This window comes from Rhagoletis zephyria, unplaced genomic scaffold (assembly GCF_001687245.7).
Source record: "Rhagoletis zephyria isolate East Lansing unplaced genomic scaffold, Rhagoletis_zephyria_1.1 Rzeph_scaffold_00968, whole genome shotgun sequence".
NCBI classification, from domain to species: Eukaryota; Metazoa; Arthropoda; class Insecta; order Diptera; family Tephritidae; genus Rhagoletis; species Rhagoletis zephyria.
In genome coordinates, this window is record NW_016158052.1 from 1 (window position 1) to 25,748 (window position 25,748).

General features: G+C 34.5%; 1 protein-coding gene and 1 long non-coding RNA gene across 2 annotated transcripts in view; one reads left to right on the forward strand and one right to left on the reverse strand.

The window, feature by feature from the left end:
• The first annotated feature begins 2,519 nt into the window (after positions 1-2,519).
• Positions 2,520-25,748, forward strand: part of LOC108362244 (uncharacterized) — a 24,453-nt gene continuing 1,224 nt past the window's right edge. The window contains exons 1-2 of the long non-coding RNA XR_001847442.1: positions 2,520-2,530; positions 16,298-16,301. This is a non-coding gene — a long non-coding RNA (uncharacterized LOC108362244). The remainder of the gene's footprint in view (positions 2,531-16,297; positions 16,302-25,748) is intronic.
• The window catches only part of LOC108362243 (glycoprotein-N-acetylgalactosamine 3-beta-galactosyltransferase 1-like), a 66,932-nt gene continuing 48,600 nt past the window's right edge, over positions 7,417-25,748 (reverse strand). Inside the window, exons 4-5 of the mRNA XM_017615144.1 lie at positions 7,887-8,186; positions 7,417-7,805 (exon numbers count right to left, since the gene is read on the reverse strand). Coding sequence (XP_017470633.1) covers positions 7,581-7,805; positions 7,887-8,186 — 525 coding nt within the window. The 3' untranslated portion in view covers positions 7,417-7,580. The remainder of the gene's footprint in view (positions 7,806-7,886; positions 8,187-25,748) is intronic.

Sequence of the window (25,748 nt, forward strand, 5' to 3'; positions counted from 1 at the left end):
TAAATCTATTATTCAGTGGCAAGGAGCAGAGCGTTCGGGGCAGCAATATTAATTTGTATCAAATATAACGTTAAACGGTGGTTCTAATACATTTTTTGATATTATTAACCAGAGTACATACATTATATGGTATTTCTTTCCAAAATTAATGTACTATATGAACTTTTTCTTCAAATATTTCTTAAGTTTCTTTCATGAGTGCTGAAAAGCAACCATGCGTGTAAGAAATTGTGTGCTACCTAAAATTTCACCTCTGGAAACTTTATCCCCCTAAAGGACTTCACCACAGTTTTTTTACTGGATATACTGAGATAGCCAATTAAAAATTTTCAAGAACAGATTCGGGCTCTATGAAACAAATCTTATAAAGATCGGCTGTAATATTTTAGTCAACATACATTTCTTTGTCCTGTGTTATGTTCTCTTNTCGGGCTCTATGAAACAAATCTTATAAAGATCGGCTGTAATATTTTAGTCAACATACATTTCTTTGTCCTGTGTTATGTTCTCTTATGAAGGTTTGAGCTTGAATCTCAGCCTCTTTAGAAATTTTCAGTGCCTCAGATTCATTTAACACATGTGATCAAAAACAGGTAAAACAAGAGTTAAAAAAAATCGTGCGTACTCGTATCAAAAAAAAATGTTTCCAATTGCTTTCAGAGTTCGGACCATAATTTTTTGATTTTGAGTATTAAAGGGCAGTGTTTAAGCTTTCATATCCTCCGACACAGACAGATATGTTGCATCAATTTATTGTTTTACAGAAGCTAGAAAATATCCAAAAACGCGTTTTCGGCACTTTTAAACCTAAGTTTCTTGAAAAGTAGAGCCAATTTAATATCTTTACAGCTGAGATTTTTTATGGGTATTTTATTAGAAATGTTAAAATATTGCTATCAAAAATTTATAATAATTTACCTCATTAATTTTTCTCTTTTTAACCGACTTCAAAAAAAGGAGGAGGTTATCAATTCATCGGAATATATTTTATGTATGTTACCGCATAATTTTGGACCACATTAACCGATTTCCCATACTAAATAGATTATTACTATTAAGAAATTGTTATTATTAAGAAATTAACGGTACTTCTAAATTTGTATATGAAAATTGAAGTCGGTTCTGTTTTTTGCTTAAAACTTANTATGTTTACTCATCCAATTTCGTGAGTAGGTACCTGGTACTCAAACCTTTTTTAAGAAGTTTCACTTCTATCATGTGTACGGTGTTACACACGCATTTTTTTTTGTAACAAATGAGTTGTACCGAGCCCTACAAAAAAAATTTATATTGCATAAAGTTTATTATGAACTTATTGAAGAGTTAAAACCAGCGTTGCCGAATTGACGATTTCGTCGTCATTTTGACGTTTTTTAGCTCAATGACGATTTGACGATTTTCCCCCGTAATAACGATTTTTGCCCCGAAATGGCGATTTTTATACATTTCATGAGCATGAAATGGTATTATAACTTTGGTCCGATGTTTGTAAGTACCAGAACAAAAAGAGATAGACCCATTAAAATGTATACTTATATGATCAGAACGTCGAGCTGAGTTGATTTAGCCATGTCCGTCTGTCCGTCTGTCCGTCTGTTCGTCTGTCTGTCTGTTTGTATGCAATCTAGTCTCTCAGTTTTCGAGATATCCGGATCAAATTTGGTAGGTGGGTGTATTTTTATAATGTATTAATCATTTGTCGGAACCGGAAGAATCGGACCACTATAACATATAGCTCCCATACAACTGATTGTTCAGATATGAGATTTTTCATTATAACTTCTCCATTTATGCAGCTACGAACATGAAATTTTGCAATACTTGCACCCATTATCAACAGAATACTTACAGTGAAAATTACAAAGATCGGGTCACTATAACCTATAGCTCCCATACAACTGATTGTTCAGATATAAGATTTTTCGTTATAATTCATCCATTTATGTAGCTAGGACCATGAAATTTCGCGCTGTTTTCACTCATTATCAACAGAAGACTTACAGTGAAAATAACAAAGATCGGGTCACTATAACCTGCAGCCCCCATACAACTGATTGTTCAGATATGAGGTCTTTTATCATAACTCCTCCATTTATGCAGCTAGGAACATGAAATTTCGCACCATTTTCACTCATTATTAACAGAATACTTACAGTGAAAATAACAAGGATCGGATGACTACAACATATATCTTCCATACATCTGATTGTTCAGATATGGGATTTTACTGTAAAACTCCTTTATTTGAACAGCTAAAACCGATAAATTTCGTAAGATATTTTATAAATAATAATACAAAGTCTACTGAGAAAATCGTCAAAATCTATGCTGTATAAGCTTTATCTCCTATAGCACTGATTGTTCAGATACCAGTTTTTGCCATATATCTCCTTTATGTAGGAAACTAAACCCAATAAATTGTGTTACCGGTTTACATACCGATCACATAGCAGTGAAAATCACTTAGATTGGTGCCATATAAAGTATATCTTCCATACCTCTGATTGTTTAGATGCGATTTTTTATATAAGTATGTAACTCCTCTATCGATGTATGCAGATGTATTCAAAAGCAGTAATCTGTCAAAGTAAAATTTGCAGATGTTCATGAAAGGTATGAAGCCTTCGGCATAGCCGAAGATAGCGCTGCTATTACTTGTTTATTTTAGTTTTTCCACTAAATTACAAATGTATGTATGTAAAAAATTTGTTTCAGGAAAACGTAATCCAAACTACAACCATAAATTTATCTAGTTTTGTTCTAAAGCCGTGCTTTTAGTTATATAAAATTTGTTCTAGAATTGTAACGAAATATGTAGTTAATTTACAATGCTGTCACTGGTTTGAAAGAGACAGAAAAGTAGGAGAGGGAATTAGTTCAGTCAAACTTATCTATTAGTTAGTAAATGCTAATGTTACACTAAGGGTATTCACATCCATTTTGGTAGTTTTGGTAAATTGCTGGTTGACCCTCGGTAATTGTATCAACTGTGAACGTCCTGTTCAGTTTTCTTTTGTTAGTTTGGTAAACTATGTTTATTAACAGCGGATTCGTAGGTTTTTTCCTAAAAAGAAAAAAAAAAATTGTAACAGAAAATTTAAGGAATTTTACTTGCTCATATGCGTTATACTTTTCGGCAGCGGGCGGATTTAAAATAGCATAAATATCGAACAGCTGATTGCTGTTTACTAACTACCAGAAAATCAATCTTCCTTCACGATAATTTACTAACCGGTACTCCAATAATGAAATAATTTATACAAACTAAATACATTGGGAAAAATTACCGAATACCGAGTACCAAGCTCGGTGTGAACACCCCTTCTTTAAAACTAGATCAAAATCTTTAATAACTTCAAACCAGTGGAGTTCAACTATTTAAAAGCAGTTGTGTTTTAAATTGTAATTTTAAATTGCCGTTAACAATTGCAAATCCACTATTATTAATCTATGTGCAATGTGGGTTCCATTTGGTTTTGTAATGGGTGGTCATATTTGTTGGGCCGTATGCATAAAATCTAAGCAAATGCTTTTTCTTAAAATTTCAGACCTTTTACTAAATTTTGTCAAATAAATTTAAGTTAAAGGTACGCAATTTTAAGAAAAAGCAATTGCTTAGTTTTTATGCATACGACTCATTGTATGTAATTCTTTTGTATTTTTTATTTTGTTAAAAAATACAATAAACAAAAATTTGACGGTATTTTGGCCGAAATTACGATTTTTTTATGGTAAAGAGACGCTTTCGGCAGCGCTGGTTAACACAAATTTGTTAGGTACCTTAATTGCACGCAAATTTTAAAATGCGACTTCGTCTTTACACAAAAATCGTAATTTTCTCATTATTTTTAACCGACTCCAAAAAACGAGGAGGTCATCTATTCGCCGAAATATTTTTTTAAGTATATATGTTACCGCATAACCGATTTCGATAATTATTTTTTAAAGGAGGTGGTCCCATTGTAATTTGTTTAGATCCGATTATCAAATCATGAAAAAACTAACGGTAATCTTAAAGTTTTACATGAGAATTGAAGTCGGTTTGGTTTTTTGCTAAAAAGTTACTTCTTTATTATTATAAATTGTTTTAGTAATGATTTCATTTTTGTTTTTTCTACAATACCTCTGTGAACGCTAAGCATACCTAAGCCTAAATTCAAGTACAAACTAAGAGAAAATATTGAGAGACATAATTATTTTACCTTTTTTTAAGTAACTGACTGTTTATAAGACTAACAAAAGTAACTGAAAAAGACATTCACAGTTAATAAAATTATCGAGGAATAGCCAGCAGTTTACCAAAATTTTAATTTATTGCATTACATATATCGCAAATAATGTCGTATCGGGATAATATCAACAATCCCTATTTTATAGCTGGGTTGAATCTTTCAGGAGATAAAGAGCACTCAGATAAAAGTTGAGTTTTCGTATTTTCCAGCAAAAAATATCAAGTAACTTGCCAGTAACCAAATTTCGGAGAGTAAGCCAATATTTACTCCCAATGAGTGAAATATGCAAGAAAGTACGAAAACGCAAAACCAGCAAGAAGTTGCTAGTTTTATGAACAGCTGATTAATTTGTTATTTCCGGATGCAATTTTTTTAGAAAACTAGTATTTTCCATCTTATTATAAATTTAAATAGGTTTATTTTGACAATTGCAACTCTAAAGGCGCCACAAAAAATTATTTTGTTAATGTGAATAACATTAAGTATCATGCCCAGGGTGGGAAAAAACTCGGAGTTCGAGCGAGCGAGCGAGCAAACTCCTACTCAATGCCTCGCATACAACGAGGCGCTCGCAGCTCGTACTCGTAGCAGCAATGAGGCGAGGCACAAGAAGTTTGGCTCGCTCGCCAAACGAGCGAGCGCTGCTTGTTTGCTCGCGCTCCTATTAAACGAGCGAGGCTGTTGTGAGTTCCCTCGCTCGCAGTGCGAGGCGAGTAGCTGTCTGCATACTCACTCTGCTAGGAAAGACGAGTGAGCGACGAGCGAGCGCTCCGAGTGTACTATACAACACATGCATTTTTGTGCATAAAAATGTGGGAATGTATGTCAATAGATTATGTACGAAAGTATGTTAATAATTGTATGTACATATGCATATATATATGTGAAGTATTATATTAGGGCAGCATTTAAAACAACAAATAAAATTGATTACATACATAAGCATAGATTATGGAATGAATTATTTTTTAGAGTTATATTCATACATGTGTACACACATAACATGCATATTTATATATGTTTGTATGTACGTATTTATGTATATATGCATTTATATATGTATGTACATATGCATGTATTTTGTCTTTACAGAGAAAAGTAAGTAACGAAGATATTATAATCGTTTGTGCCGCAGAAACAAAAAACAAGTAAGCACTTGCTAACACCCCCAAAATAGTTTTCTACTTGTAGCAGTTATGCTGTATACCTGAATGAAATATAGTCCTTGGTGAAAAAATTTATTTGTGGCCTGTTGTTCAAGGACATGTGTACATATGTATGCATGTATATATGGATATGTAGACATGGGAAAATTTGCGTAAACAAAGAATAGAGACCGGTTCGCATACAACTTTGGCGTTGCGTTGGCGTCGAATTTCAAAGCAGCCGTCCACATATCCAAAATTTGGCAACGCTAAGGCCAACACAAAGCAGAAAGATCGCTGCGTCGGTCGCCAGCTGTTGCAAATAAATAAAATTAAATGAAATGTTTTTTCCTTTTAATCAAATGAAGGCAAGAAATATAATTTTTCATGCAATTATTGATATGAAATATTAATTTATCTCTCGTTAATATGTTAATTTAGTGGCCAAAGTAGTCTCTGCCAAGCTTCATTGTAGAACGCATACTTTTAACTTGCGTTCTGTCAAACCAACGCCAACTACAAAGTCAACGCGAAAGTTCTATGTGGACCAGCCTTAATTATCAAATAGTAGTTTGTATTATCCTACATACATATATATGTATGGGGCCTAACCAGGAATATTCATTTGAAAATGCTGATGTCCTACTCATTTATGAAATGAAAGACAAAATAATGATTTTTATAAATATTATATTCTCATTTATACATATGTAACATAGTTACTTAGTCAAATTACTTAGTAATTACTTGTATGTAAGAATACAAAGACAAATTATTTATCAGAAGCATTGCCCCTTACATATTGAAAAAAAGTAATAAAAGCTCTCAAAAAAGCAAAATCGCTACAGCGAAAAGTGTTTGAAAAACCGCATAAATTCAAATCCGCATAAAAAAGAACCGCATAAAAAGAGACCTAAGTGTATAAGTTGAAATTTTATAAGAAATTATTGAACATTAAAAACATTATACCTACATAGATATGTATGCACATATGTGCCTACCTAGTAGATAAAACTGGTCCAAATAGCACGAATCTATTCTTCTGTGCATGAGAATATATACAAACATATGTGTATATACATATGTATGTATATACATATCTGCATGCGTGCATACAATCCTTTACTCGAAATTCTTAGTTGCTGCAATTTTTATCCCATACATTTTTGCCGACCAAACAACGCGTTTGCCTGTCTAATCTGCTTGCCTCATTTGCCTCGCTCGTTTACTCGCCTCGCTCGTCTGCTGCTGCAAATGAGTGCCTCGCTCGCAACGACGTCGTCGCGAGGGCAGAGCTAATGAGGCCCTCGTTTGCTTGCCACTCTACTCTTGCGCTGTCCTCGTTTGCTTACTCGCTCGCTGGCTGCTCAGCGCGTGCGCTCGTACTTAACGAGTGCTCGTTTGCAAACAGCCTCGCTTGTTGCTCGTGAGTTGCGCTAGCTCAGAGCAAACTAACGAGCGAGCGAGGGGCTAAAATGAGGCAAATCCGAACCCTGCTTGGTAGGCGGTATTTTCTCTAGTTATTATTTTACAAAGCTGTTGCTTTAATAACGATTTTGACGCATTAATATCGATGATTGGATTTCAGGGTTACCAAATCTCATTTTTGCCACAACGACGATTTAGGCGGTTTTGCAACTGGTCAATGGGCGGTTACGCAAAAACATCGACGATATGTTTTTTTTACCAAATGAGGGTCTTCATTTAAATGTTTACAAGGAAAATATTGGTCCTCATGCATAAAAAGTTAGCTTAAGCTCAGACTCAATTTTTGCACTGATGGGGTGAGCTCAAGCTCAAGAATTTGTACTAAAAATCGAGTCGGAGCTTAAGCTCACTTTTTATACATGAGGCCCATTGAGCTAGCTAATCCGAATTCTGTAAAAGGTAGACATTCAAATAAAATTATCACATCATGTTGCATCTTTATGATAAGTAATTGTTTAAAAAGGCAGTAAAAACATTATTTAAACCAATTAATAATGCTAACGTAATGTTCACATGATCACTTTTTAAATATAAAGGACCATTTTCGCTAGTAAGTTTAAAAACCTATCTGCCTTTTAAACACAATTTCTGTTCTGAGTTTGAAGGGCAGCTAGATTTTAAAACCTACCTGAGAAAACCGCACTAAATGTAATTTATTATTATTTTATGGAAAATGCAGTATTCATAGTACAAAATAGCAATATTTACAAAACTATCAAGATACATCCACCCATTTGAGCAGCATCCCGTTAGAAGACTCGTTTCTATTACTTGTAAATATACTTAAAACTTCCTCATACTCCATTTTTTGGGGTAAGACAGCATGGGACTGCAACATTCCAGCTACGCGTAGATGATAAATAAGAAACTCGAACACATACATTTCGGCGGGATGAGTGTAATGGAATGAGATGGAATAATTTGAACAGCAATCTAAGCCCTGAAAGTAAAGAGTTAAAACATTTTAAATTAAATCACTCTAAATACACAAATATGTAGTTTATGCTACAAAAATCCGTACCCATTCAACTGCGTATGGCGTTAGCCGCTCTATCCAATCCGCATTTACCAGAGTTTCATTGGCATTCATAAAATCATACAAGCGCAGGGGAAACATTTTTTGCTTGGTTTCGTTGGGCAAAATAAAACGTGAATTCAAAGGCATTGCACCCACATTCTGCAGGCAAATACTCATGCTATAGTCTTCAGGTAGTGCGTAGTTAGCAGGTGGACACAGCGTTAAGTTTGTGAAACCCAAAATAACTGCTCGACGAAGTGCTTCCTTGCTGAGAACATAACCGGCACCTCCTGACACATAGGTCTGAAATAAATAACCGAAGAGAACTATAGATATTTAAAGTAGTTTGAAAGGGCATAAAAAACCCAGTCAATTACCTTGTTGCCCTAATAGTATGTACTGATTGATTTTCTACGATTTTTACCTTTTCGTCGATTTACGAGATACATAAATGAACAAAATAAACATTACAGCCAAGGCACATTGAACAGGTAGTATCAGTAGAGCAGCCACGATTGAGAGAATACTAAGGTTGCGCCGATCTCGGACCGCTATTCCTCTCTTAACGAATTTGACAGAATCGTTGTTTGCATGACGTCACACTTGTGCAACTTGTTTATGCTTTCCTTGCAACATTTTTTCTTCCATTCTTGCTCACGTTTTGGCATTCCTCTCTCGCAATTGCAACAGTGTGACGTCACACAAAAGTTATTCTCAAAAATCCTCTCTGATCGGCGCAATCTTGTATTCTATCATTCTTGTAGAGCAGCTATATTTTTAATTTCTTCTCACAAAAATTCAAATTGTTAAAATCTATTTGCATGTGAAACCTGTTTCCATACAAATCAATTTACGGAAAGCAGCTTTTTGAACATTCGCCCAACTCAGCAGCACAACCTGGGCCTTGCAAAGGATGGATCAATGCTTCGAGGAGCAAACAAATTTACTATTTTTATTTTTTCCAATTTGCTTTGATTAAGAAGAAAAAATCAGAACAGAGTTTCACACTTTCGATACTAGAAGCAAAAATACACGCAAATGTTGCTTTTCCTCTAATGCTAATACCTGTTTGATATGCCTTGATTACAGCACATTTGTTGTTTGTGATTATAAACTAAAATCCCATTATTAAAATTTAATAATACAGCCTTTTTACCTGACCTTAAGGCTTAGGAGCAACAGAAATATAGATAATTGTAATTTTTACACACGGATGGACGCATCTTTGTGATATTTATGTGTAAAAGCTTAAACAGACGACAGCGTCGATCCGGATTAACTCGGACTTAATCCGGATCAACGGCAGTTATTTCCCGAGTGGATGCGGATCAACGCTGCCGTCTGTTTATGCTTTAACGCGCGTATCTTTTTTCAGACCAAAAACAGTATATTACTACGTGAAAATCCCTTTTCGCAGTATCTCCATTTAAAACTAGAAGCATTTTTTACAGTACACTACAGAAACAGTTTTCCAATAAAATCAAGTAATTCCTGGTATGGCACAGTATATTTTGCTTAGCTTAACCGAAAAAAAGCACTTAGGAGAATTTTCTTTACTACTTCAATGAGGAAGGTATCCGAATCTCTATGAAGCCAAATAATGGAGGAGCACTTACCACGTAGAAATTACTGCAAGCGAAATTTTTCCGAATGGTATCTAATTATCTCTATAACTACATAAAATGATAGCCGTTTTCGTTGTTCTGCGAGATGGGCAAAATAAATAAAAGCTTGTAAAATTAGGGTAAGTGCAGAGCCAGTGCAGGTAAACGTAATACTTTCATTGATAATTGATAATAGTTACACGATTTTTTAGGCAGGTATTGCTTATGTGCAGGTATATTGAATGCATCCATCGGGAGCAGTTTCCTAATAAATGTTCAAAATAATGCCGCCGATGCGCATTTTGGGGTAGGTATCTTAAATGTGCACTTAAGCATAAAGGAAGCAAAGAAAAATATACGGTACACATAATACCACCCCGAGACAAAATGATATGTCTAAAAAAGCCATGTAAATCCAAGTTTCTCACTTTAAACAAAAATTAGAATTCAAAAAATAAGCATATTCTAGTTTGAAGTGTCTACAAAATGCCGTTGACTTTCTATTTTTTTTTTTTGTTAATTTCGTCAAGAATTTTCTTCCATACAAAGTTACTATGTTCGACAATTTCTTTTTTAAGAAAAAAAATAATAACACCGTCTGCAAAAAAAATAACCAAAAATCACCGCGAATTCTTAGCCTATTGGAACTTGCACCTTAATAAGCTCCAAAACTACACTTGCAATTTTGCTAAATATCATGAATGCAAGGTTTTTTGTTGTGGCAGTTGTTTAATTTTAATACAAAGTTTGTAATGTGGATTTATATGGAGTTAAGTATTATATAATTAACTAAACTTTAATAAAAAATTATTAAACATTAAACAACCGAAAGGAAAATAATCAAAACTGGTCAAGATGCCGTGTCCCTATATATAAAATATAATAGTATATACATATGTATGCATAAATAAGAATTTGTAAAAACGTGTTTCCGCGAACACTGTGTATTAAAAAATTTAGACATCAAAAAAGTATAAATGCAGTATTTTGGAAAAAACCGTTTTGGAATCCAAAAAAAAATTATACTGCGAGAGAAAGTATAGATACGAGCGTTAGGTATGTGGTTAAGCTGTACACAAAGATCTTTATGATTAGGATGATCTTTTCGGCAGCACATCTGTACAGGATTCCGGGAAATAATGGTTCTGCAGACATGTTTGTTTAAAAAAATACGTAAATATATGTTTCTGTATGTATGGTATATGGGGTATGGAAATATCCCTTTTCCCTTACAGCAAACCTTTTAGTATGGGCAACGATGATATTTTTCAAATAAGGCAGATCGGAATATGCGTTCTCTGGGAAGATAATTCCCATAAATAATACTTGTACCATGATGCAAATCTAGAAAAACCTTTTTAAAATTTTTACTTTTTAATTTTTTTTTTTTTAATATTTTGTCATACGAGATTGGAAATACCCATATGCAAACATTTGAATTAAAGTATAAACACAATCAAATCGCTCAGAGAAATTCGTCGGAAGAAAGTTCGCTGCCAGAATTAAAACACACTGCAGTATATGAGACTGCTCACAACCAAAGCGACGACGAAGCTCGTCTGACGAAATTCGGCAATAGATTTATTTTTAATTTTGCCGCTGCTGCCGTCATAAAATCAGCTCTCAGTGGAAAAGTAGCTTTGTTTCTAGCAGATAATTATCAGCAAGAATCAGAATGGCTAAATTTGGTGTTTCATCTTTTCGCTTTTGTATTTTTAACCGACTTCCAAAAAAGGGTAATTTCGATAATTCTTCTTGCATCGGAAAGGTAGTATCTCAGAGGTGGTCCCATACTAATCTGGTTCAGATCCGATCATTGGATCATGAAATATATATATATACAATATATTTTTATGAGAATTGAGGTCGGTTTTGTTTTTTGCTTAAAAATTACTTGTTATATTTTTTTGTTTTTTGTCATTAAATTGATGCGAATTTCGTATCTATTCTGTTTAACTGGGCGAAGTGTTGCGGCGAACATCACCCAGCGGCATCGCTCCGACCAAGGAAATTCGCACAGCGATTTGGTTCTGTTTATACTTTTAAGTGAAAAATGATTTTTTTTTTTTTTTTAATGATTTTCCATTTTTTTTTTTCTTCCAGCCATTTGTTTTGTGCTTAGTTTGTGTATCTCTTTCTTTCCACGATGCATTTCGTTTGTTATTTCCTCTGCAACTACTGAACGAGTGTACTGTACGATCATGGTATGGTACAATAATTACAGGTCTTCCCAGAAAGTTTTGCTTCACATCGAAATTCGTGCTCCCTTATTTTCATTTTGACGTAGTTCAATGTTGATTCTTTTACTTTTATTACAACTTTTATTTAACTTGGTCATCCCGCGGAAATTTCCAATCGATTTTAAACTAACATCCCGACAAGGTGGAGACATAAAATTTTCAGCATAGTTCCAATCACGATGACAATGCAATTTAAAATATAAATGAATTCCCTATATGGTCCAGGGGCCTTGATACAAAGGCGGTCAAAACATAGTACAATGTATGGCTAACAGAGCGTAATTTGCCAAAGAACGTTAAACCACTATAAAATTGTTAAAGCTGCCGGCGGTAGTAAGTAATAAGCAGGGAACGGATTTTTAGGACATAAAAACTATAAAAAAGGCAAAACAAAATAACGAAATAGGCTGGAAAAGGCAAAATAAAATAGCGAAAAAGGCAGGAAAGGGCACTAGCTATTGCAAAAAAGGCAAAAAAAGGCAAAACAATATAGCGAAAAAGGCAGGAAAAGGCACTAGGTATTTCAAAAAAAAGCAAAAAAAAGCACCAAAAAGACAGAAAATACGAAGAACAATCAAAAAATACATTTATTTTAGGAATGTTTATATTACAAGTTATATTGCGTTCAAATTGGCCCCATTTAACTTGTTAAATGAAAGAGCTTTTTGGAAAACACAATCGTCCACATTGAACATTGAACATTTGGAGTTTACTTTGACGTTTGTTTGATTACCAAAAAAAATTAAAAAAAAAAAAATTCAAAATCAAGTTTTTGTGTTTCAATTTGTTTTGTGCGAATGTCTGCTTCATGATATTAACGCATACGGATTACTTACAAACCTCAAAATGTTTAGTTCGTATGCACTATTTATCTCTGCGTACGATGAGACCTCATGGGAAATAACTAATTACCGTATTTGCCTCTTTTTTGGCGGGCAGACATGCCAACAATTTTGATATTTTTAGATAATTTTTACTTTTTAATATTTTTTAGAATATAAATTTTTTCAACGTTGTCGTGTCAAATGAAAGCTTTTGGGTCTTTCTGATTGGCCGGAGCAGAAAGCTTTCTGATACAACTCTGCGCTGAACTGGTTTTCAAACGAGTTAAATGATTTAACTGGTTCAATTTTCCAACAACAATTGCATGCGATTTAACTTGTTTATGAACATGTTTTGATCATTTAGTTAGTTGTAGTCACATTGAAAGGGAAATTTAATACTTTTCAATTCATACTCTCTGTAATTCAGTTAGAAAAATACTTACATATGGATGTCTTTCCCTGTATTTATTTACCTAAAGTTCCAAGCCCCAATTTCGTTGACATTTCAACGGGAACCCGGTCCTTTTTTAATGCTCTTGTAAGCATTTTTGATATCGAAAGATAAGAGTACATACGGAATTTCTGAATTTTCCCCAAAAGAATAAGTAATAAAACTCATGGCCAGTCAAAAAATTTTAGGAGCATAATGGGTAAGTTGAATTAAAGTCTAAATCACACTATAGTCGATGTTAAAACATCGCTGAAACTGGCATCGATGTATCGTCAATTTAGCGATTTTAGGAAATTGTAAACATCGATGGCAAACATCGAATTTTGAACCGATATTATCGTTGCTTCAAAAATATCGATGCATCGTTTGCATCCATGTGTATATATGGAATCAGGGAAAGCTAAATCGTGGACATTCTTAATCGAATATACTCTATCTCTTTAGCAGAAAAAAAGGCAATTTCCATAAAATCCGTTCCCTGGTAATAAGTATAGTTGCAGGCGCTAGTAAGAGATACACTGGAAATCAACATCAACCGTGTTTAAATTGCCAAACTGTTAAGTTTTAAGCACTTCTGTTAAGAATTACATTATTTGGTTTCCTCACACAGGAAGTTATGGAAATACGGAGATACAATAAAAGCCACACATATTTCATATGCATGCATCTTAAAAGTGTACATACATACATAGCGTCGTTTAAAGTACAAAACCGCGTAACTGACATTGGCTGCCAAAAATTGGATTTGCTCACACAAGCTCTTGGCTCAATCCTTATCCATTCGTCCTGAAATATACTATCCAGATATGCGATTTCTTTATAAAAAAGGGGAACCATTTTGAAATATGAGTGTTTTTACTCTCTAAAAAATAATTTATGCAACCCCACATACGTGGTTTTGCATTTTGCTGATACGCGGTTTTGCACTTTAAACGACGATAGGTACTTCTACTATCACGCAGGCGAAAAAATTTCAGTTAGTACTATACTTAGCTATGAAGTGCCATATTGAGGATAAAACAGTGCCAAATAGAAAAATAAAAGTGCCAAAAAAGCTGTCATTCTTTTCAGTTCTTCTCATTTAGCATTAAAATTGTGTTTCTTCTGAATACTGTTAAGGCGATGTGGATAATGCTGCATAGTCATGTGCCATGGTATGTTAAAGGTAAACGGAAAATAATTGTCTATAATTAACATACCGAAATGGTCAAAAGGCTTAGGGCCCGTTGTTTAATGTCTGATTAACAAAAATCGGAAGTAGAATCTCCGGTTGAATACAACAACTGCTTTATCGCTCACATGTTATATGCATGACGAAGAAATCGTCGATAATGATGTATGATGGTGATAAGCAGGGAACGGATTTTATGGAAATTGCCTTTTTTTCTGCTAAAGAGATAGAGTATATTCGATTAAGAATGTCCGCGATTTAGCTTTCCCTGATTCCATATATACACATTTGATGTTGCCTTTTTTGCCTTTTTAAAGATATTTTCCTTTTTTGACGTGAAACTTCTTAATCGAGTTCGGAGATGGTTGCGTTAAATATTTAACACCAAGCCATAAACTCTGTATCGTTCGTTCGATTTTTAAAAATGACCTGTCACATGAAAGGCCTTGTCCTTCGGGTGTGCAACGTAGCTTTAGTTCCATGAAAGGAGTTGCCACATGTTAGAAAATCGAATTCAAAATTTCTCTGCCGCAGAGGGTTGCGTAAAATATTTAACACCACGTCATAAAATCTGTATCGTTCGTTCGATTTTTAAAAATGAGGTGTCACATGAAAGGGCTTGACCTGCAGATGTGCAGTATGGTTTTAGTCTTTTAAAGGGTTGCCATATATACGAAAATCAAATTCAAATTATTTATTAATATAAACGAATTATCCCAATATGGGTATCAAGAGAAATGGTTTTGAATAAGTGNTCAACGTCTGGTTAACACTAAACTCCGGTTAAACGTAGTTATCGACGTTACCGACTCCCTGTTGTATGCATGGAGTCGAAGACGTCGATAACGATGTTTAACCGCAGATTAGTGTTAACCAGACATTGAGGAACCGGACATAAGATAGATCAGTGATGGAAAAGTAGGCACAATAGTGCCATTTTTGGCACTTTCAATCTCAGAGGCACTTTTGGCACGATTCGTCATGTTTTGGCACTATCATAAAATACAGAAATTTAAAATAAAAGGCCATTATATAACCAAAATCCACATACCACATTATAGATTAAAAAAATACAAAAAGTGAAAATTAAAAGAGCTAAAAAATTAAAATGAGTGAGAAATATTTACAAACCGCTGAATTCTATTGTTAATACGCAGACCGAAAAGTAATTTTTCGCAAAAGCAAGCTTTTAATTCAGAATTTTTAGAAAGATTCTAAGTTTTCAGTTTTATAGTCCATTAAATAAAAGTGCAAGTTTCTGCAATATCCCGATAATTTTTGATATTTTTTTTTTTCTGACGTTGTCATACATTTTCATCCATTAAAAAATTTTCGAATACATTTATATGGAAAAAATGCATGAAATTTAAAACTTGGAATCTTCAAAAAAGTTCTGAATTCAAAGTTGGTTGTTGCGAAAACCTGCTGAATTTTTATAATTTTTGTACAAAGTTTGAAATGCCATTTGGGTAGGTACATACGTATCGTCACAAGACACGAATAAGGGGCGACTCATAACATAGTTGACGGCGAAGAAAGACGCGTTAAAATATTTGACGGCGAAGAAAGACCCGTAAACTTATTTTCGCGGTCGACTAAGTTTGCGGGTGTAACAGTATGTAAATTCCCCAAAGAGTATTTAACGAATGATGCTGAAGTGGCAGTCCTTGGCCAGGTATAAATCTGTGTTTAAGCGTCTTTCTTCGCCGAAGTTTTCCTTAAGCGTCTTTTTTCGTAAACATTTTTTTACGAGTCTTTTTTCGCGGTCAAAACACTAGCGCGCCTTTATTCGTGTGTAGTGGCGATATATGTATTGTGTTTATTAAATTATGAATTAGACTTTTATAAAAAATCATTCGAAAAATAATCAATGAACAGAATAGGCGAAACTGGTCAAAATGTCTCACTGCCATTATTTCGGATATAGGTCCATATGTACATATGTATATGTGTGTAAAAATTTCATATACCCATATTTCGGACTATTTCCCCTCCGTAATTGGAATTCAGGGTAATTTTACTATGAATTTATGTATATGTCTAAGGAATCCTTTATAAAAGTGATTTACTGTAATAATTTAGCTAATAAATAATTATTATCTTATTACATTTAACGAGCAACAGCGAGGTTCTCGGAAACGACTCTAACGATTTTGATGAAATTTTGTACACAAATAAAGTTTTGGATTTTAAGGTTATCTGAATAGGCACTATCTCCGAGAAGACTCGTGTAAGGTTGCCACCTATTCAAATTTAGTTACAAATTAACTAAAACATCATAATATGGGTATTAAATGGAATAGGTTACCACCTATTTTGAATCGCATATTTATTTAACTTTTTTTTTAGAAAAAAAGGTAAAATATTACTGTTCACGGGTATCAAGAGCAGGTTCTTAAACGATCCTTCCCCTATATACAAAATGTTATCCCTTAGATAATAGTGTAAGGCTGCCAACTATTTTCGATTCTACACAATTTATCTAAAGCATCGCAATATGGATATCAAATGAAAGGTATTGTTGAGAACTTTGGTCAGAAAATATTTTCCATTAGGGTTGCCACCCTTCAACATATGTAATACAAATTTTTATTTTGTTAATTTCAATCGGCATTTTTTATGTATACACAGTATGTACGTATACGCTCAAGATATGTACTATTAATTCCAGCTATTTCAGAATAGGGTTGCCACCTAAATTTTGGAGTAAGAAATTTACTTAATAGATATCGAAATTCAAATTTTTCTTTTTTTCCAAAATATTTTTTTAAAGCTATCCAAATCTTGAAAGCTTTAAAAAGTATATGCACTCCGGGCAAAGCTCGGTCAACCTGGTACTATTACTTCAGTGTATTTAAAAATATATTGTTCTTATAACGCCTTAAACAAATTTAATTTTGTGGCACTTTCATCTTGTTTTCGGCACTATTTATGAAGACCATTTGGCACATCCCTGAGATATACCTTGTTTATACCTACGCAAAACCCGCATTAACAAAAAACCGATTTGATTCTAAACATATTTCTTTCTAATGTTTATTCCACAGTCTTTATAGCGAACTCAATAAAACCGTATTCAAAAGTAAAAAACTCCGTTAGTTTTATTCGACATTTATTTAATAATAAATTTGCGTGGTGGACCGAAATGGAAGCCAACAGTAATACAAATTTATTATAATAATAATCACAATTAAAAACGGGCTATATAAAGAAAAAAACAGACAAATTTTGATTTCATGTTAAATGAATTATTTGTTTATACGGGTTTTCTAACCGATGTGAGAAATAAAAACCGATTTGAAAACAAATTCGAGTCAATACACTTTTCGATTTCAACGCGTATTGAAAATTTGTTTATGCATCTGCTTTGAATCACACCGAACTGAGTCACAGCGCTTTATGTGTCGGTATAAACAAGGTAATATATAGATTTAAAGAACTTTTCTATTTAAAGCAACAAAATAAAAGCTTTATACTTAGGAGCTGTTTTCATTATAAAGGCTTGCTCAAGCAGCAGCGGTATACCTCCGTATGGCATGTTTACTCTTGTATATGCATACATTTGTATGTACCCAGTAGAAATTTTATGCATACGACATCGCTGTTGGCATGAACTTGCTGCTATGTATACATGCCAGTATAACGAACCTTCATTTCTATTTAACACGTGCTGCTGCTTGAGCAAACCTTTATAATGAAAACAGCTCTTATAAAGATTTTATTTTGTTGCTTTAAATAGAAAAGTTCTTTATATGTAAAGTCTATCTTAAACTGACGAATTTTCATCTAAGCTAAGGGCCCGTTGTTGACGTTGAAATTTTAGCAAAAGTCATTATAAACCATTTATGAAATTGAAAACGAAAAACATGGAGCGCATGCAATACAAATCATTAGATTTAATTGACAATAGTCAAACTACATAACATAGACCAAAAATTTCTACAGAGAAAGTACAAATTTGAGATCGATTTTAAGTGGTCGTTATTCATACAGTGACGAGCAAAACTGTAACATGATTAAACACTTTTTATTTCAGCCACCGTTATCTTTCATAGTTCTAACGACTTTCATACTTTTGTTGTATATTCTTATTGGTACACCCCTACTCCCTATCTCACAAAGATTTGAAGTCAATCCAACAGCAATAATAAAACCAGCAGGCAAAAATGTAAATTAAGGCAGCTGTTGCACTTTTGCACTCACTCTCAGTTTTGCATTTTACAGTTATCTTTTCATTAGTTGGAAGTCAGATGGCTTTTTCCTGTATTGTAATTTATTTAAGAAGTGGTTACCAGTAAATTATATGGTTAATCAGGAAACATAAATGTAAATAATAGATTTACTGCGAAAAGGCGGGACCGCAGGGAAAGTGGCAAAAAATTGTGGAATTTGCCACATGAAAATGTTAAGACTGAGAAAAAATATAGCCTAAAGTGTTACTAAGGACAAAGGAAGTCTGTCAAAATATATTACAGTCCGATATCTTGTGAACTAAGTAGCAAGTAGCGCTGCAGGCACTACTACAGAAGCGCTTAAGGTATTAAAATTGAATGCAAATCAGTAGATAGTGAGGCGAAAAATTGCCAAATTGAGCACAATGGATCATAAAAGAAGAAAAAAGCAAATTTGATCAAAATACATGTGCGAGTGTGGCAGCGTTTTGCTGCATCGCACGAAAACCGGACCGTTGCCTATTGGGATATGTTAGGCCTTACAGAATGCAATAAAAAACACATTTTTAAGATTTAATTGAGGGTTATTTGGTCTGACAAGACTAAATTAATAGCTTTCAATCAGATGGCCGGGCATGGTATTGGATCAAAGGCCCAAATTAAGCCTAAGCGCATCATGTAAGGCAAACTGTGAATCACAGTGGTCGGTCAATAATAGTTTGGGGTTGTATTTCAAAAATGTTGTTGATCCGTTTGTACGCATTATGCGTAAGGAACAGTATCTGTTCATATTTTAACAAAATTTGCAAGATGTAGTCGAAAAAATTAGAGTTTCTGCTGAAAAAGCAACCAAAACACACTGCACATGTTCGCAAAGACTGGAACAAAAGCAGAAATTTGCTAATTTGAAATGACCTCCACAATCCGAGGACATGAACCTCATCGAGAATTTGCGAAATCAACTAAAAGCGCATCTTACTAAGTATCCAAGTCCGTCCAATGGAGTACATGAGCTGTGAAAGCACACCAAGGATATATGGGAGGCTATACCTCCAGAATTTTTGCAGACATACACATTAGGTATGCCAAATTGCAACCAGGAACTAAATAAAGCAAAAGCATACTGAACATTGTGTTAATAATTCTTTTTTTTTGTGAAAATTGTCAAAAAGTTATTAAAAATATATGAGTGCAAAACTGTAACATTTGCCTTAATTTACATTTTTGTCTGCTGGTTTTGTTAATGTTGATGAATTGACTTCAAATCGTTATGACAGAGGAAGCAAAGATGTACCAATAAAAATATACAACAACAGTATGAATGTCGTTAGAACTTGGAAATATAGCGACAGCTGAAATAAAAAGTGTTACTCCATGTTACAGTTTTGCTCGTCACTGTATATCCACATTCATACATACATATATTACCCTTCATATCAATTCAGGTCTATTACATGCACCCCACGCTTTTCATTTTCAATCTCATAAATAGTTTGTAATGACTTCTGCTAAAATTTCAAAATCAAAAGTTATCTATACAAATTCTATGGGACTAAGAAATAATATTTTCTACTTTTTAGTCTTGTCTGTACAAAATTTTGCAATAGATATTAAAATAATTAAACTTGCAGTGAAAGAGAACAGAAGACTATGCAAGTAAAATGTTGTTTGCTCACGTTTAGTATAAACATACATATGTACATACATACATATAGCAGCAGTTAATTTCATTTAAAGAAATGGCGTGGTGTCCATTTCCGCTGTAGCGTATGTAAATAGTGCATATATTTAGGCGCTATATTTAACTTCTTCTGTATCTCCTTGATATGATGCCTACAACGAGGTTCATATCTAGACTAGGTTGATAGTTTTGCTACATTTATAGTATAATTGGTGGTCTGGACATACAACATTGCAAGTTGTGAAAAGGGTTGTAAAAATCGTTGTAAACAGCTGTTAAGTGAAGATCACACGATTTGTGCATTTGTACAGATTTGTACATTTTGACAGTGAAAGAGTGGTGTTGTTTAGAAATTTCAGTTCAGCTCCATAAAAGCATTTCCGAACAACACCACTCTGTACCTGCCAAAATGTACAAATCGAGTGATCCCTGCTTAAGATGAAGACAAACATAGGGAGCTGCGAAAACGATAAAATTTAAAGCCAACATAAGTGCATAGCATACAAGTTAACATATGTAGTGGAATGTGCCACTTGACACCAGCAACAATAGCAGCAGCAGCAAATGTACAAACGTGGGAACGAATGCATGTACGTGACTAAATGTGAATACAAATGCAGCGTCAACAATTTCGCTTTAAGAAATTAGAAAATTAGAAATAGAATTAAGAGGTAGCATAGGTAGATGAGAATATGAATATTCAAATAAAGCCAGTCTTGATTTGAAAACCAAAAATATCTGGCGCCCACACGGGAAATCCACAAATACCCACAGGACATAAAATCCTTATAGAGAAAAGGGTATAAGGAGCAGCCGGTGATTCAGGAAATACTCACGGGATAATTTTGGAAGCAAGCGGCAGAGGGCAGTAATTTATTCAATGTATTTCATTTTAGTCTAAGTCAATGCATTATATTTAAGAAAACATTGTGAACAAGTAAAAACTGCTTCTACAATTAAAATTGCAGTATAAGTTAAGTGAGTTATATCAACTTTTTTTTTGGATTTAAGGTATCCTAGTGGTGTAGTGAAAAGTGAAAAAAACAGTTGTTAACAAAATGACTGAACAAATCGCAGCAACAGTACAAATGGCTGTAGAAACGGCATGCACGGCCGTAATGAGTAGGATGGCATCAATGATGCAATCGCATGAACAGGCAAATAGTGCGTTAAGGGAAAAAGTAGACGAGTTGACGGGACTAGTATATACATTGCAACTAAAGGCCCCCAAAATCGTTGCCTACCAACCTATTGAGGTGAATAACCCAGACGGAGTGTGTCCAATATCATAGGACATTATCAAATCGCTGCCTGACTTTTCTGGTGAACAGGCTAAATATGTTTCATGGCGTTAAGCCGCTCACACGGCAATAAGCTTATTTAGGCGATACGAAGGGACTGAACGCCATTTTCAGGCGATAGCTATCATGCGGAATAAAATAGTAGGGTCAGCGAATTTGGTGCTTGCATCATTTAATACAGTATTAAACTTTTATGCAATTATTGCACGTCTAGACCATACCTACGCTGACAAAAGACCACTGCATATATTAGAAAACCAAATGAGTGTTTTGCGGCAGGGGCGCAAGACTATTTCTGAGTTTTATGATGAACTGGAAAAGAGTCTGACGCTGATAATAAGCAAAGTCACCATGGAGTTTTCGGGAAATGACCCGCTAGTAAACGCCTTAGCCGAAAAATACCGCAAGGATGCATTGCGCGTATTTATTTCTGGTTTAAGAAAACCGTGGTGTGATATTCTGTTTTCGGTAGGTTGCGAGGACTTGCCTTCAGCTTTAGCTAAGGCACAGGAGTTGGAGGCGAATCAGAAAAGGTATGAATTCGCTAGAGTTTTTGATGCAGAACAGGAAAAAGCTAGAACGGTTCAAGTGCGCACAAATCCGCAATATAGAAAAGATATGCGTGAAAAGTATGTTCCAAATAGTGGTGAACATAACAAACCAACTCCTATGGACATAGATTCAACTTCTTCTAAATACCGCTTCAATTCTGCACCACAAACACAGGTCCCGTCCAACAGGACACAATTAGCGAAGTCTCCTAGTTACACAACAAAGAGGCAGCGGGAATCAGACAGGCAGTCACCCGCAAAAGTACAACGCATAAATGTGGTGCAGCAACAACACGAAGATCCATCCGACAATCCTGAATATGCTGATGAGATTAATTTTTTAGGGTAAATTCGGCATTGCCATATGTCAGGAAGAAACTAAACAACGGTGAAACGTTAAATATACTTCTTGATACTGGCACTGCAAAAAATTACATAAAAAAACGTTCCGACTTAAAAAATATCAAAAAAACAGATAACGCGTTCTTAGCTAGAACTGTAAATGGATTTAACAAAATCACAGAAAAATGTAAAATACAATTATTTGGTAAGATTTCTGATTTTTTCATACTCCCAGCATTAAAAACTTTTGATGCTATTATAGGGTATGACTTTCTCACGCAAATAGAATCAACTATCGATACAAGACAGTCTCTTCTAATATTTAAAGAAGGTACTGAACCGATAGAACTTTATGAATGTGAACAGGTGAATAATATCGATATAAATCTAGAATGCGTCCCTACAAGAATCAAGAGTAAGTTTGAGGATATGATTAGAGAAGTAATGCAAGTATTTGCACAGCCCGATCAGAAACTTACCTTTAACACAAACATTAAAGCTACTATACGGACTCTTGATAAAGGGCCGGTATACTCAAAGCCACGGCCATATAATATGGCCGCTGTACCATTTGTCAATGAAGAAATTAAAAAATTATTGAGAGACGGTATAATTCAGCCGTCGCGATCTCCCTATAATGCTCCAGTATTGGTGGTTTCAAAGAAGAGTGAAAAGAAGGATGAGGCTCTGAAATACAGATTAATAATAATAATAATAGATTGGCGCTTACACATATGTTAGTGTTTGGCCGAGCTCCGATTTGTGGCGTGCGCCTTGAAGTTGTCACACAAAGCGGAGGGACCTACAGTTTTACGCCGACTCCGAACGGCGTATTTTTATGAGAAGCTGTTTTTCATGGCAGAAATACACTCGGAGGTTTGCCATTGCCTGCCGAGGGACGACCGCTGTTAAGAAAAAAAACCTTTTTTCTATATTTTTTAGAAATACAGATTAGTTTTTGATTATCGAAAGTTGAATGAAAAAACGGTGGCCGATCGTTACCCAATACCTGACATTTCGATGATCTTATCTAACTTGGGGCAAGCCAAATATTATACTACAGTTGACTTGAAAGCAGGATTTCACCAAATATTGTTAGAAGAATCTGACAGGGAAAAGACTGCATTTTCAGTCAATAACGGCAAGTATGAGTTTCGAAGATTGCCGTTTGGCCTGAAAAATGGACCAAGCATATTTCAAAGAGCGATAGATGACGTGCTGCGAGAGGAAATAGGAAAGTGTTGTCATGTGTACATAGATGACGTAATAATCTTTTCCAAGTCAACAGAAGAGCATACAACAGATGTAAAGAGAATACTGACAAAACTCTTGCAAGCAAATATGCGAGTAGCACCTGAAAAGTCAAAATTTTTTCACACCGAAGTAGAATTTCTAGGCTTTAGGGTATCCAGTGATGGAATTAAGACATGTCCTAACAAAATTAAAGATATAGTTAACTATGAAATACCAAAATCTCTTCGTAGCCTGAGGTCTTTTCTAGGACTGGCGGGGTATTACAGGAGATTTGTAAAAGGTTATGCGGCAATTGCCAAACCTCTAACAAGATATCTTAGTGGCGAAAACGGGCACGTATCAGCCAGAAAGTCTAAGTATATAAAACTTCAGCTAAACGCTGAAGCGATAGGTGCATTTAATAGAATTAAATCTATATTAGCCTCAGAAGACGTGTTACTTTTATATCCCGATTTTAGGAAACCCTTTGAGTTAACAACGGATGCATCTGCTGATGCAATCGGAGCCGTTTTATCGCAAAAGGGACGGCCAATAACGATGGTTTCACGAACTTTAAGTAAAACCGAACAAAACTATGCAACAAATGAGCGAGAAATGCTAGCAATAGTTTGGGCTTTGCAAAGCCTAAGAAACTATTTATATGGGGCTCCGAATATTCATATTTATACGGACCATCAGCCGTTAATTTTCGAGATGTCCGAAAAAAACCCAAATACAAAACTTAAAAGATGGAGGAGTTTTATTGAAGAATATTCTCCGAAATTCTATTATAAGCCAGGATTAGAAAACAAAGTTGCTGACGCGCTGTCACGTCAACATATACACGCAACTACTGTTCATAGCGAACAGTCATCCACAAATATTATTCCCTCTGTACCAAATCCTATAAACTGCTTTAAGAACCAAATCTTCATTCAACATTCACTTAACTCGGATCGTAAGCAAATGAAAGCATTATTTCAAAAACAAATCAGACACATGGTGCAGTTTTCATCCATCCCAAATTTGATATGCACTTTGAAAGACACATTAAACGCGGCAGTTATGAATGGCATTCATTGCAGTTTAGAAACTTTAGGAATGATTCAAAACGATCTGGTAAACGCATTTCCAGGAGTAAAAATGAGGTACACTAGCAAACTCGTGCAGGATACTTTCAATAAAAATGACCAGTTAGAAATAATTGCCAACGAGAACAATAGAGCACATAGGGAAAGCAATGAAAATTGTAAACAAATATTGGCCGAGTATTATTTCCCAGACATGAAAAAAATGGTTAAAACATTTGCCGAAAATTGCAAAATTTGCAGGGAAAATAAATACAAACGCAGACCGATACTGCATCCTATAGGAGTAACGCTTATCCCTAAAGCACCAGTAGAGATTCTTCACATAGATATATATTACACAGGAGGGAAATATTTTATTACATGCATAGATAAATTTTCAAAATTCGCTGTGGTAAAGAATATTGCGTCTCGCAATACAATAGACGTAAAAAATCCACTTATTGAAATTATCTCGCAATTTTACGACACTAAACAGATTATCACGGATAATGAAGGAGCTTTCACATCAAAAACTGTCCAGAGTCTTCTACAAAATCAATTCAATATTTCTATGTTTACTGTTCCAGCACTTCACAGTCGAAGTAATGGCCAAGTGGAACGCTTTCATTCTACTCTGGCCGAAATTGCAAGATGCATAAAGGGAGATGCTACTGACGTAGTTGAATTGATTCTGTTAGCAACCCACAAATACAATAACTCAATTCATTCAGTTACCAAATATAAGCCAAAAGAACTATTATACAATTCAACTGAAGAAGTTAAAGAAGAAATTAGGAATCGTTTAAAAATGAAACAGGAAAAGGACTTAAGTTACCATAATAGAGAAACAAAACCAAGAGAATTTAAACCAGGTGAAATGGTCTATGTAAAAAGTAATAGGAGAAAATTATCTCGCAATTTTACGACACTAAACAGATTATCACGGATAATGAAGGAGCTTTCACATCAAAAACTGTCCAGAGTCTTCTACAAAATCAATTCAATATTTCTATGTTTACTGTTCCAGCACTTCACAGTCGAAGTAATGGCCAAGTGGAACGCTTTCATTCTACTCTGGCCGAAATTGCAAGATGCATAAAGGGAGATGCTACTGACGTAGTTGAATTGATTCTGTTAGCAACCCACAAATACAATAACTCAATTCATTCAGTTACCAAATATAAGCCAAAAGAACTATTATACAATTCAACTGAAGAAGTTAAAG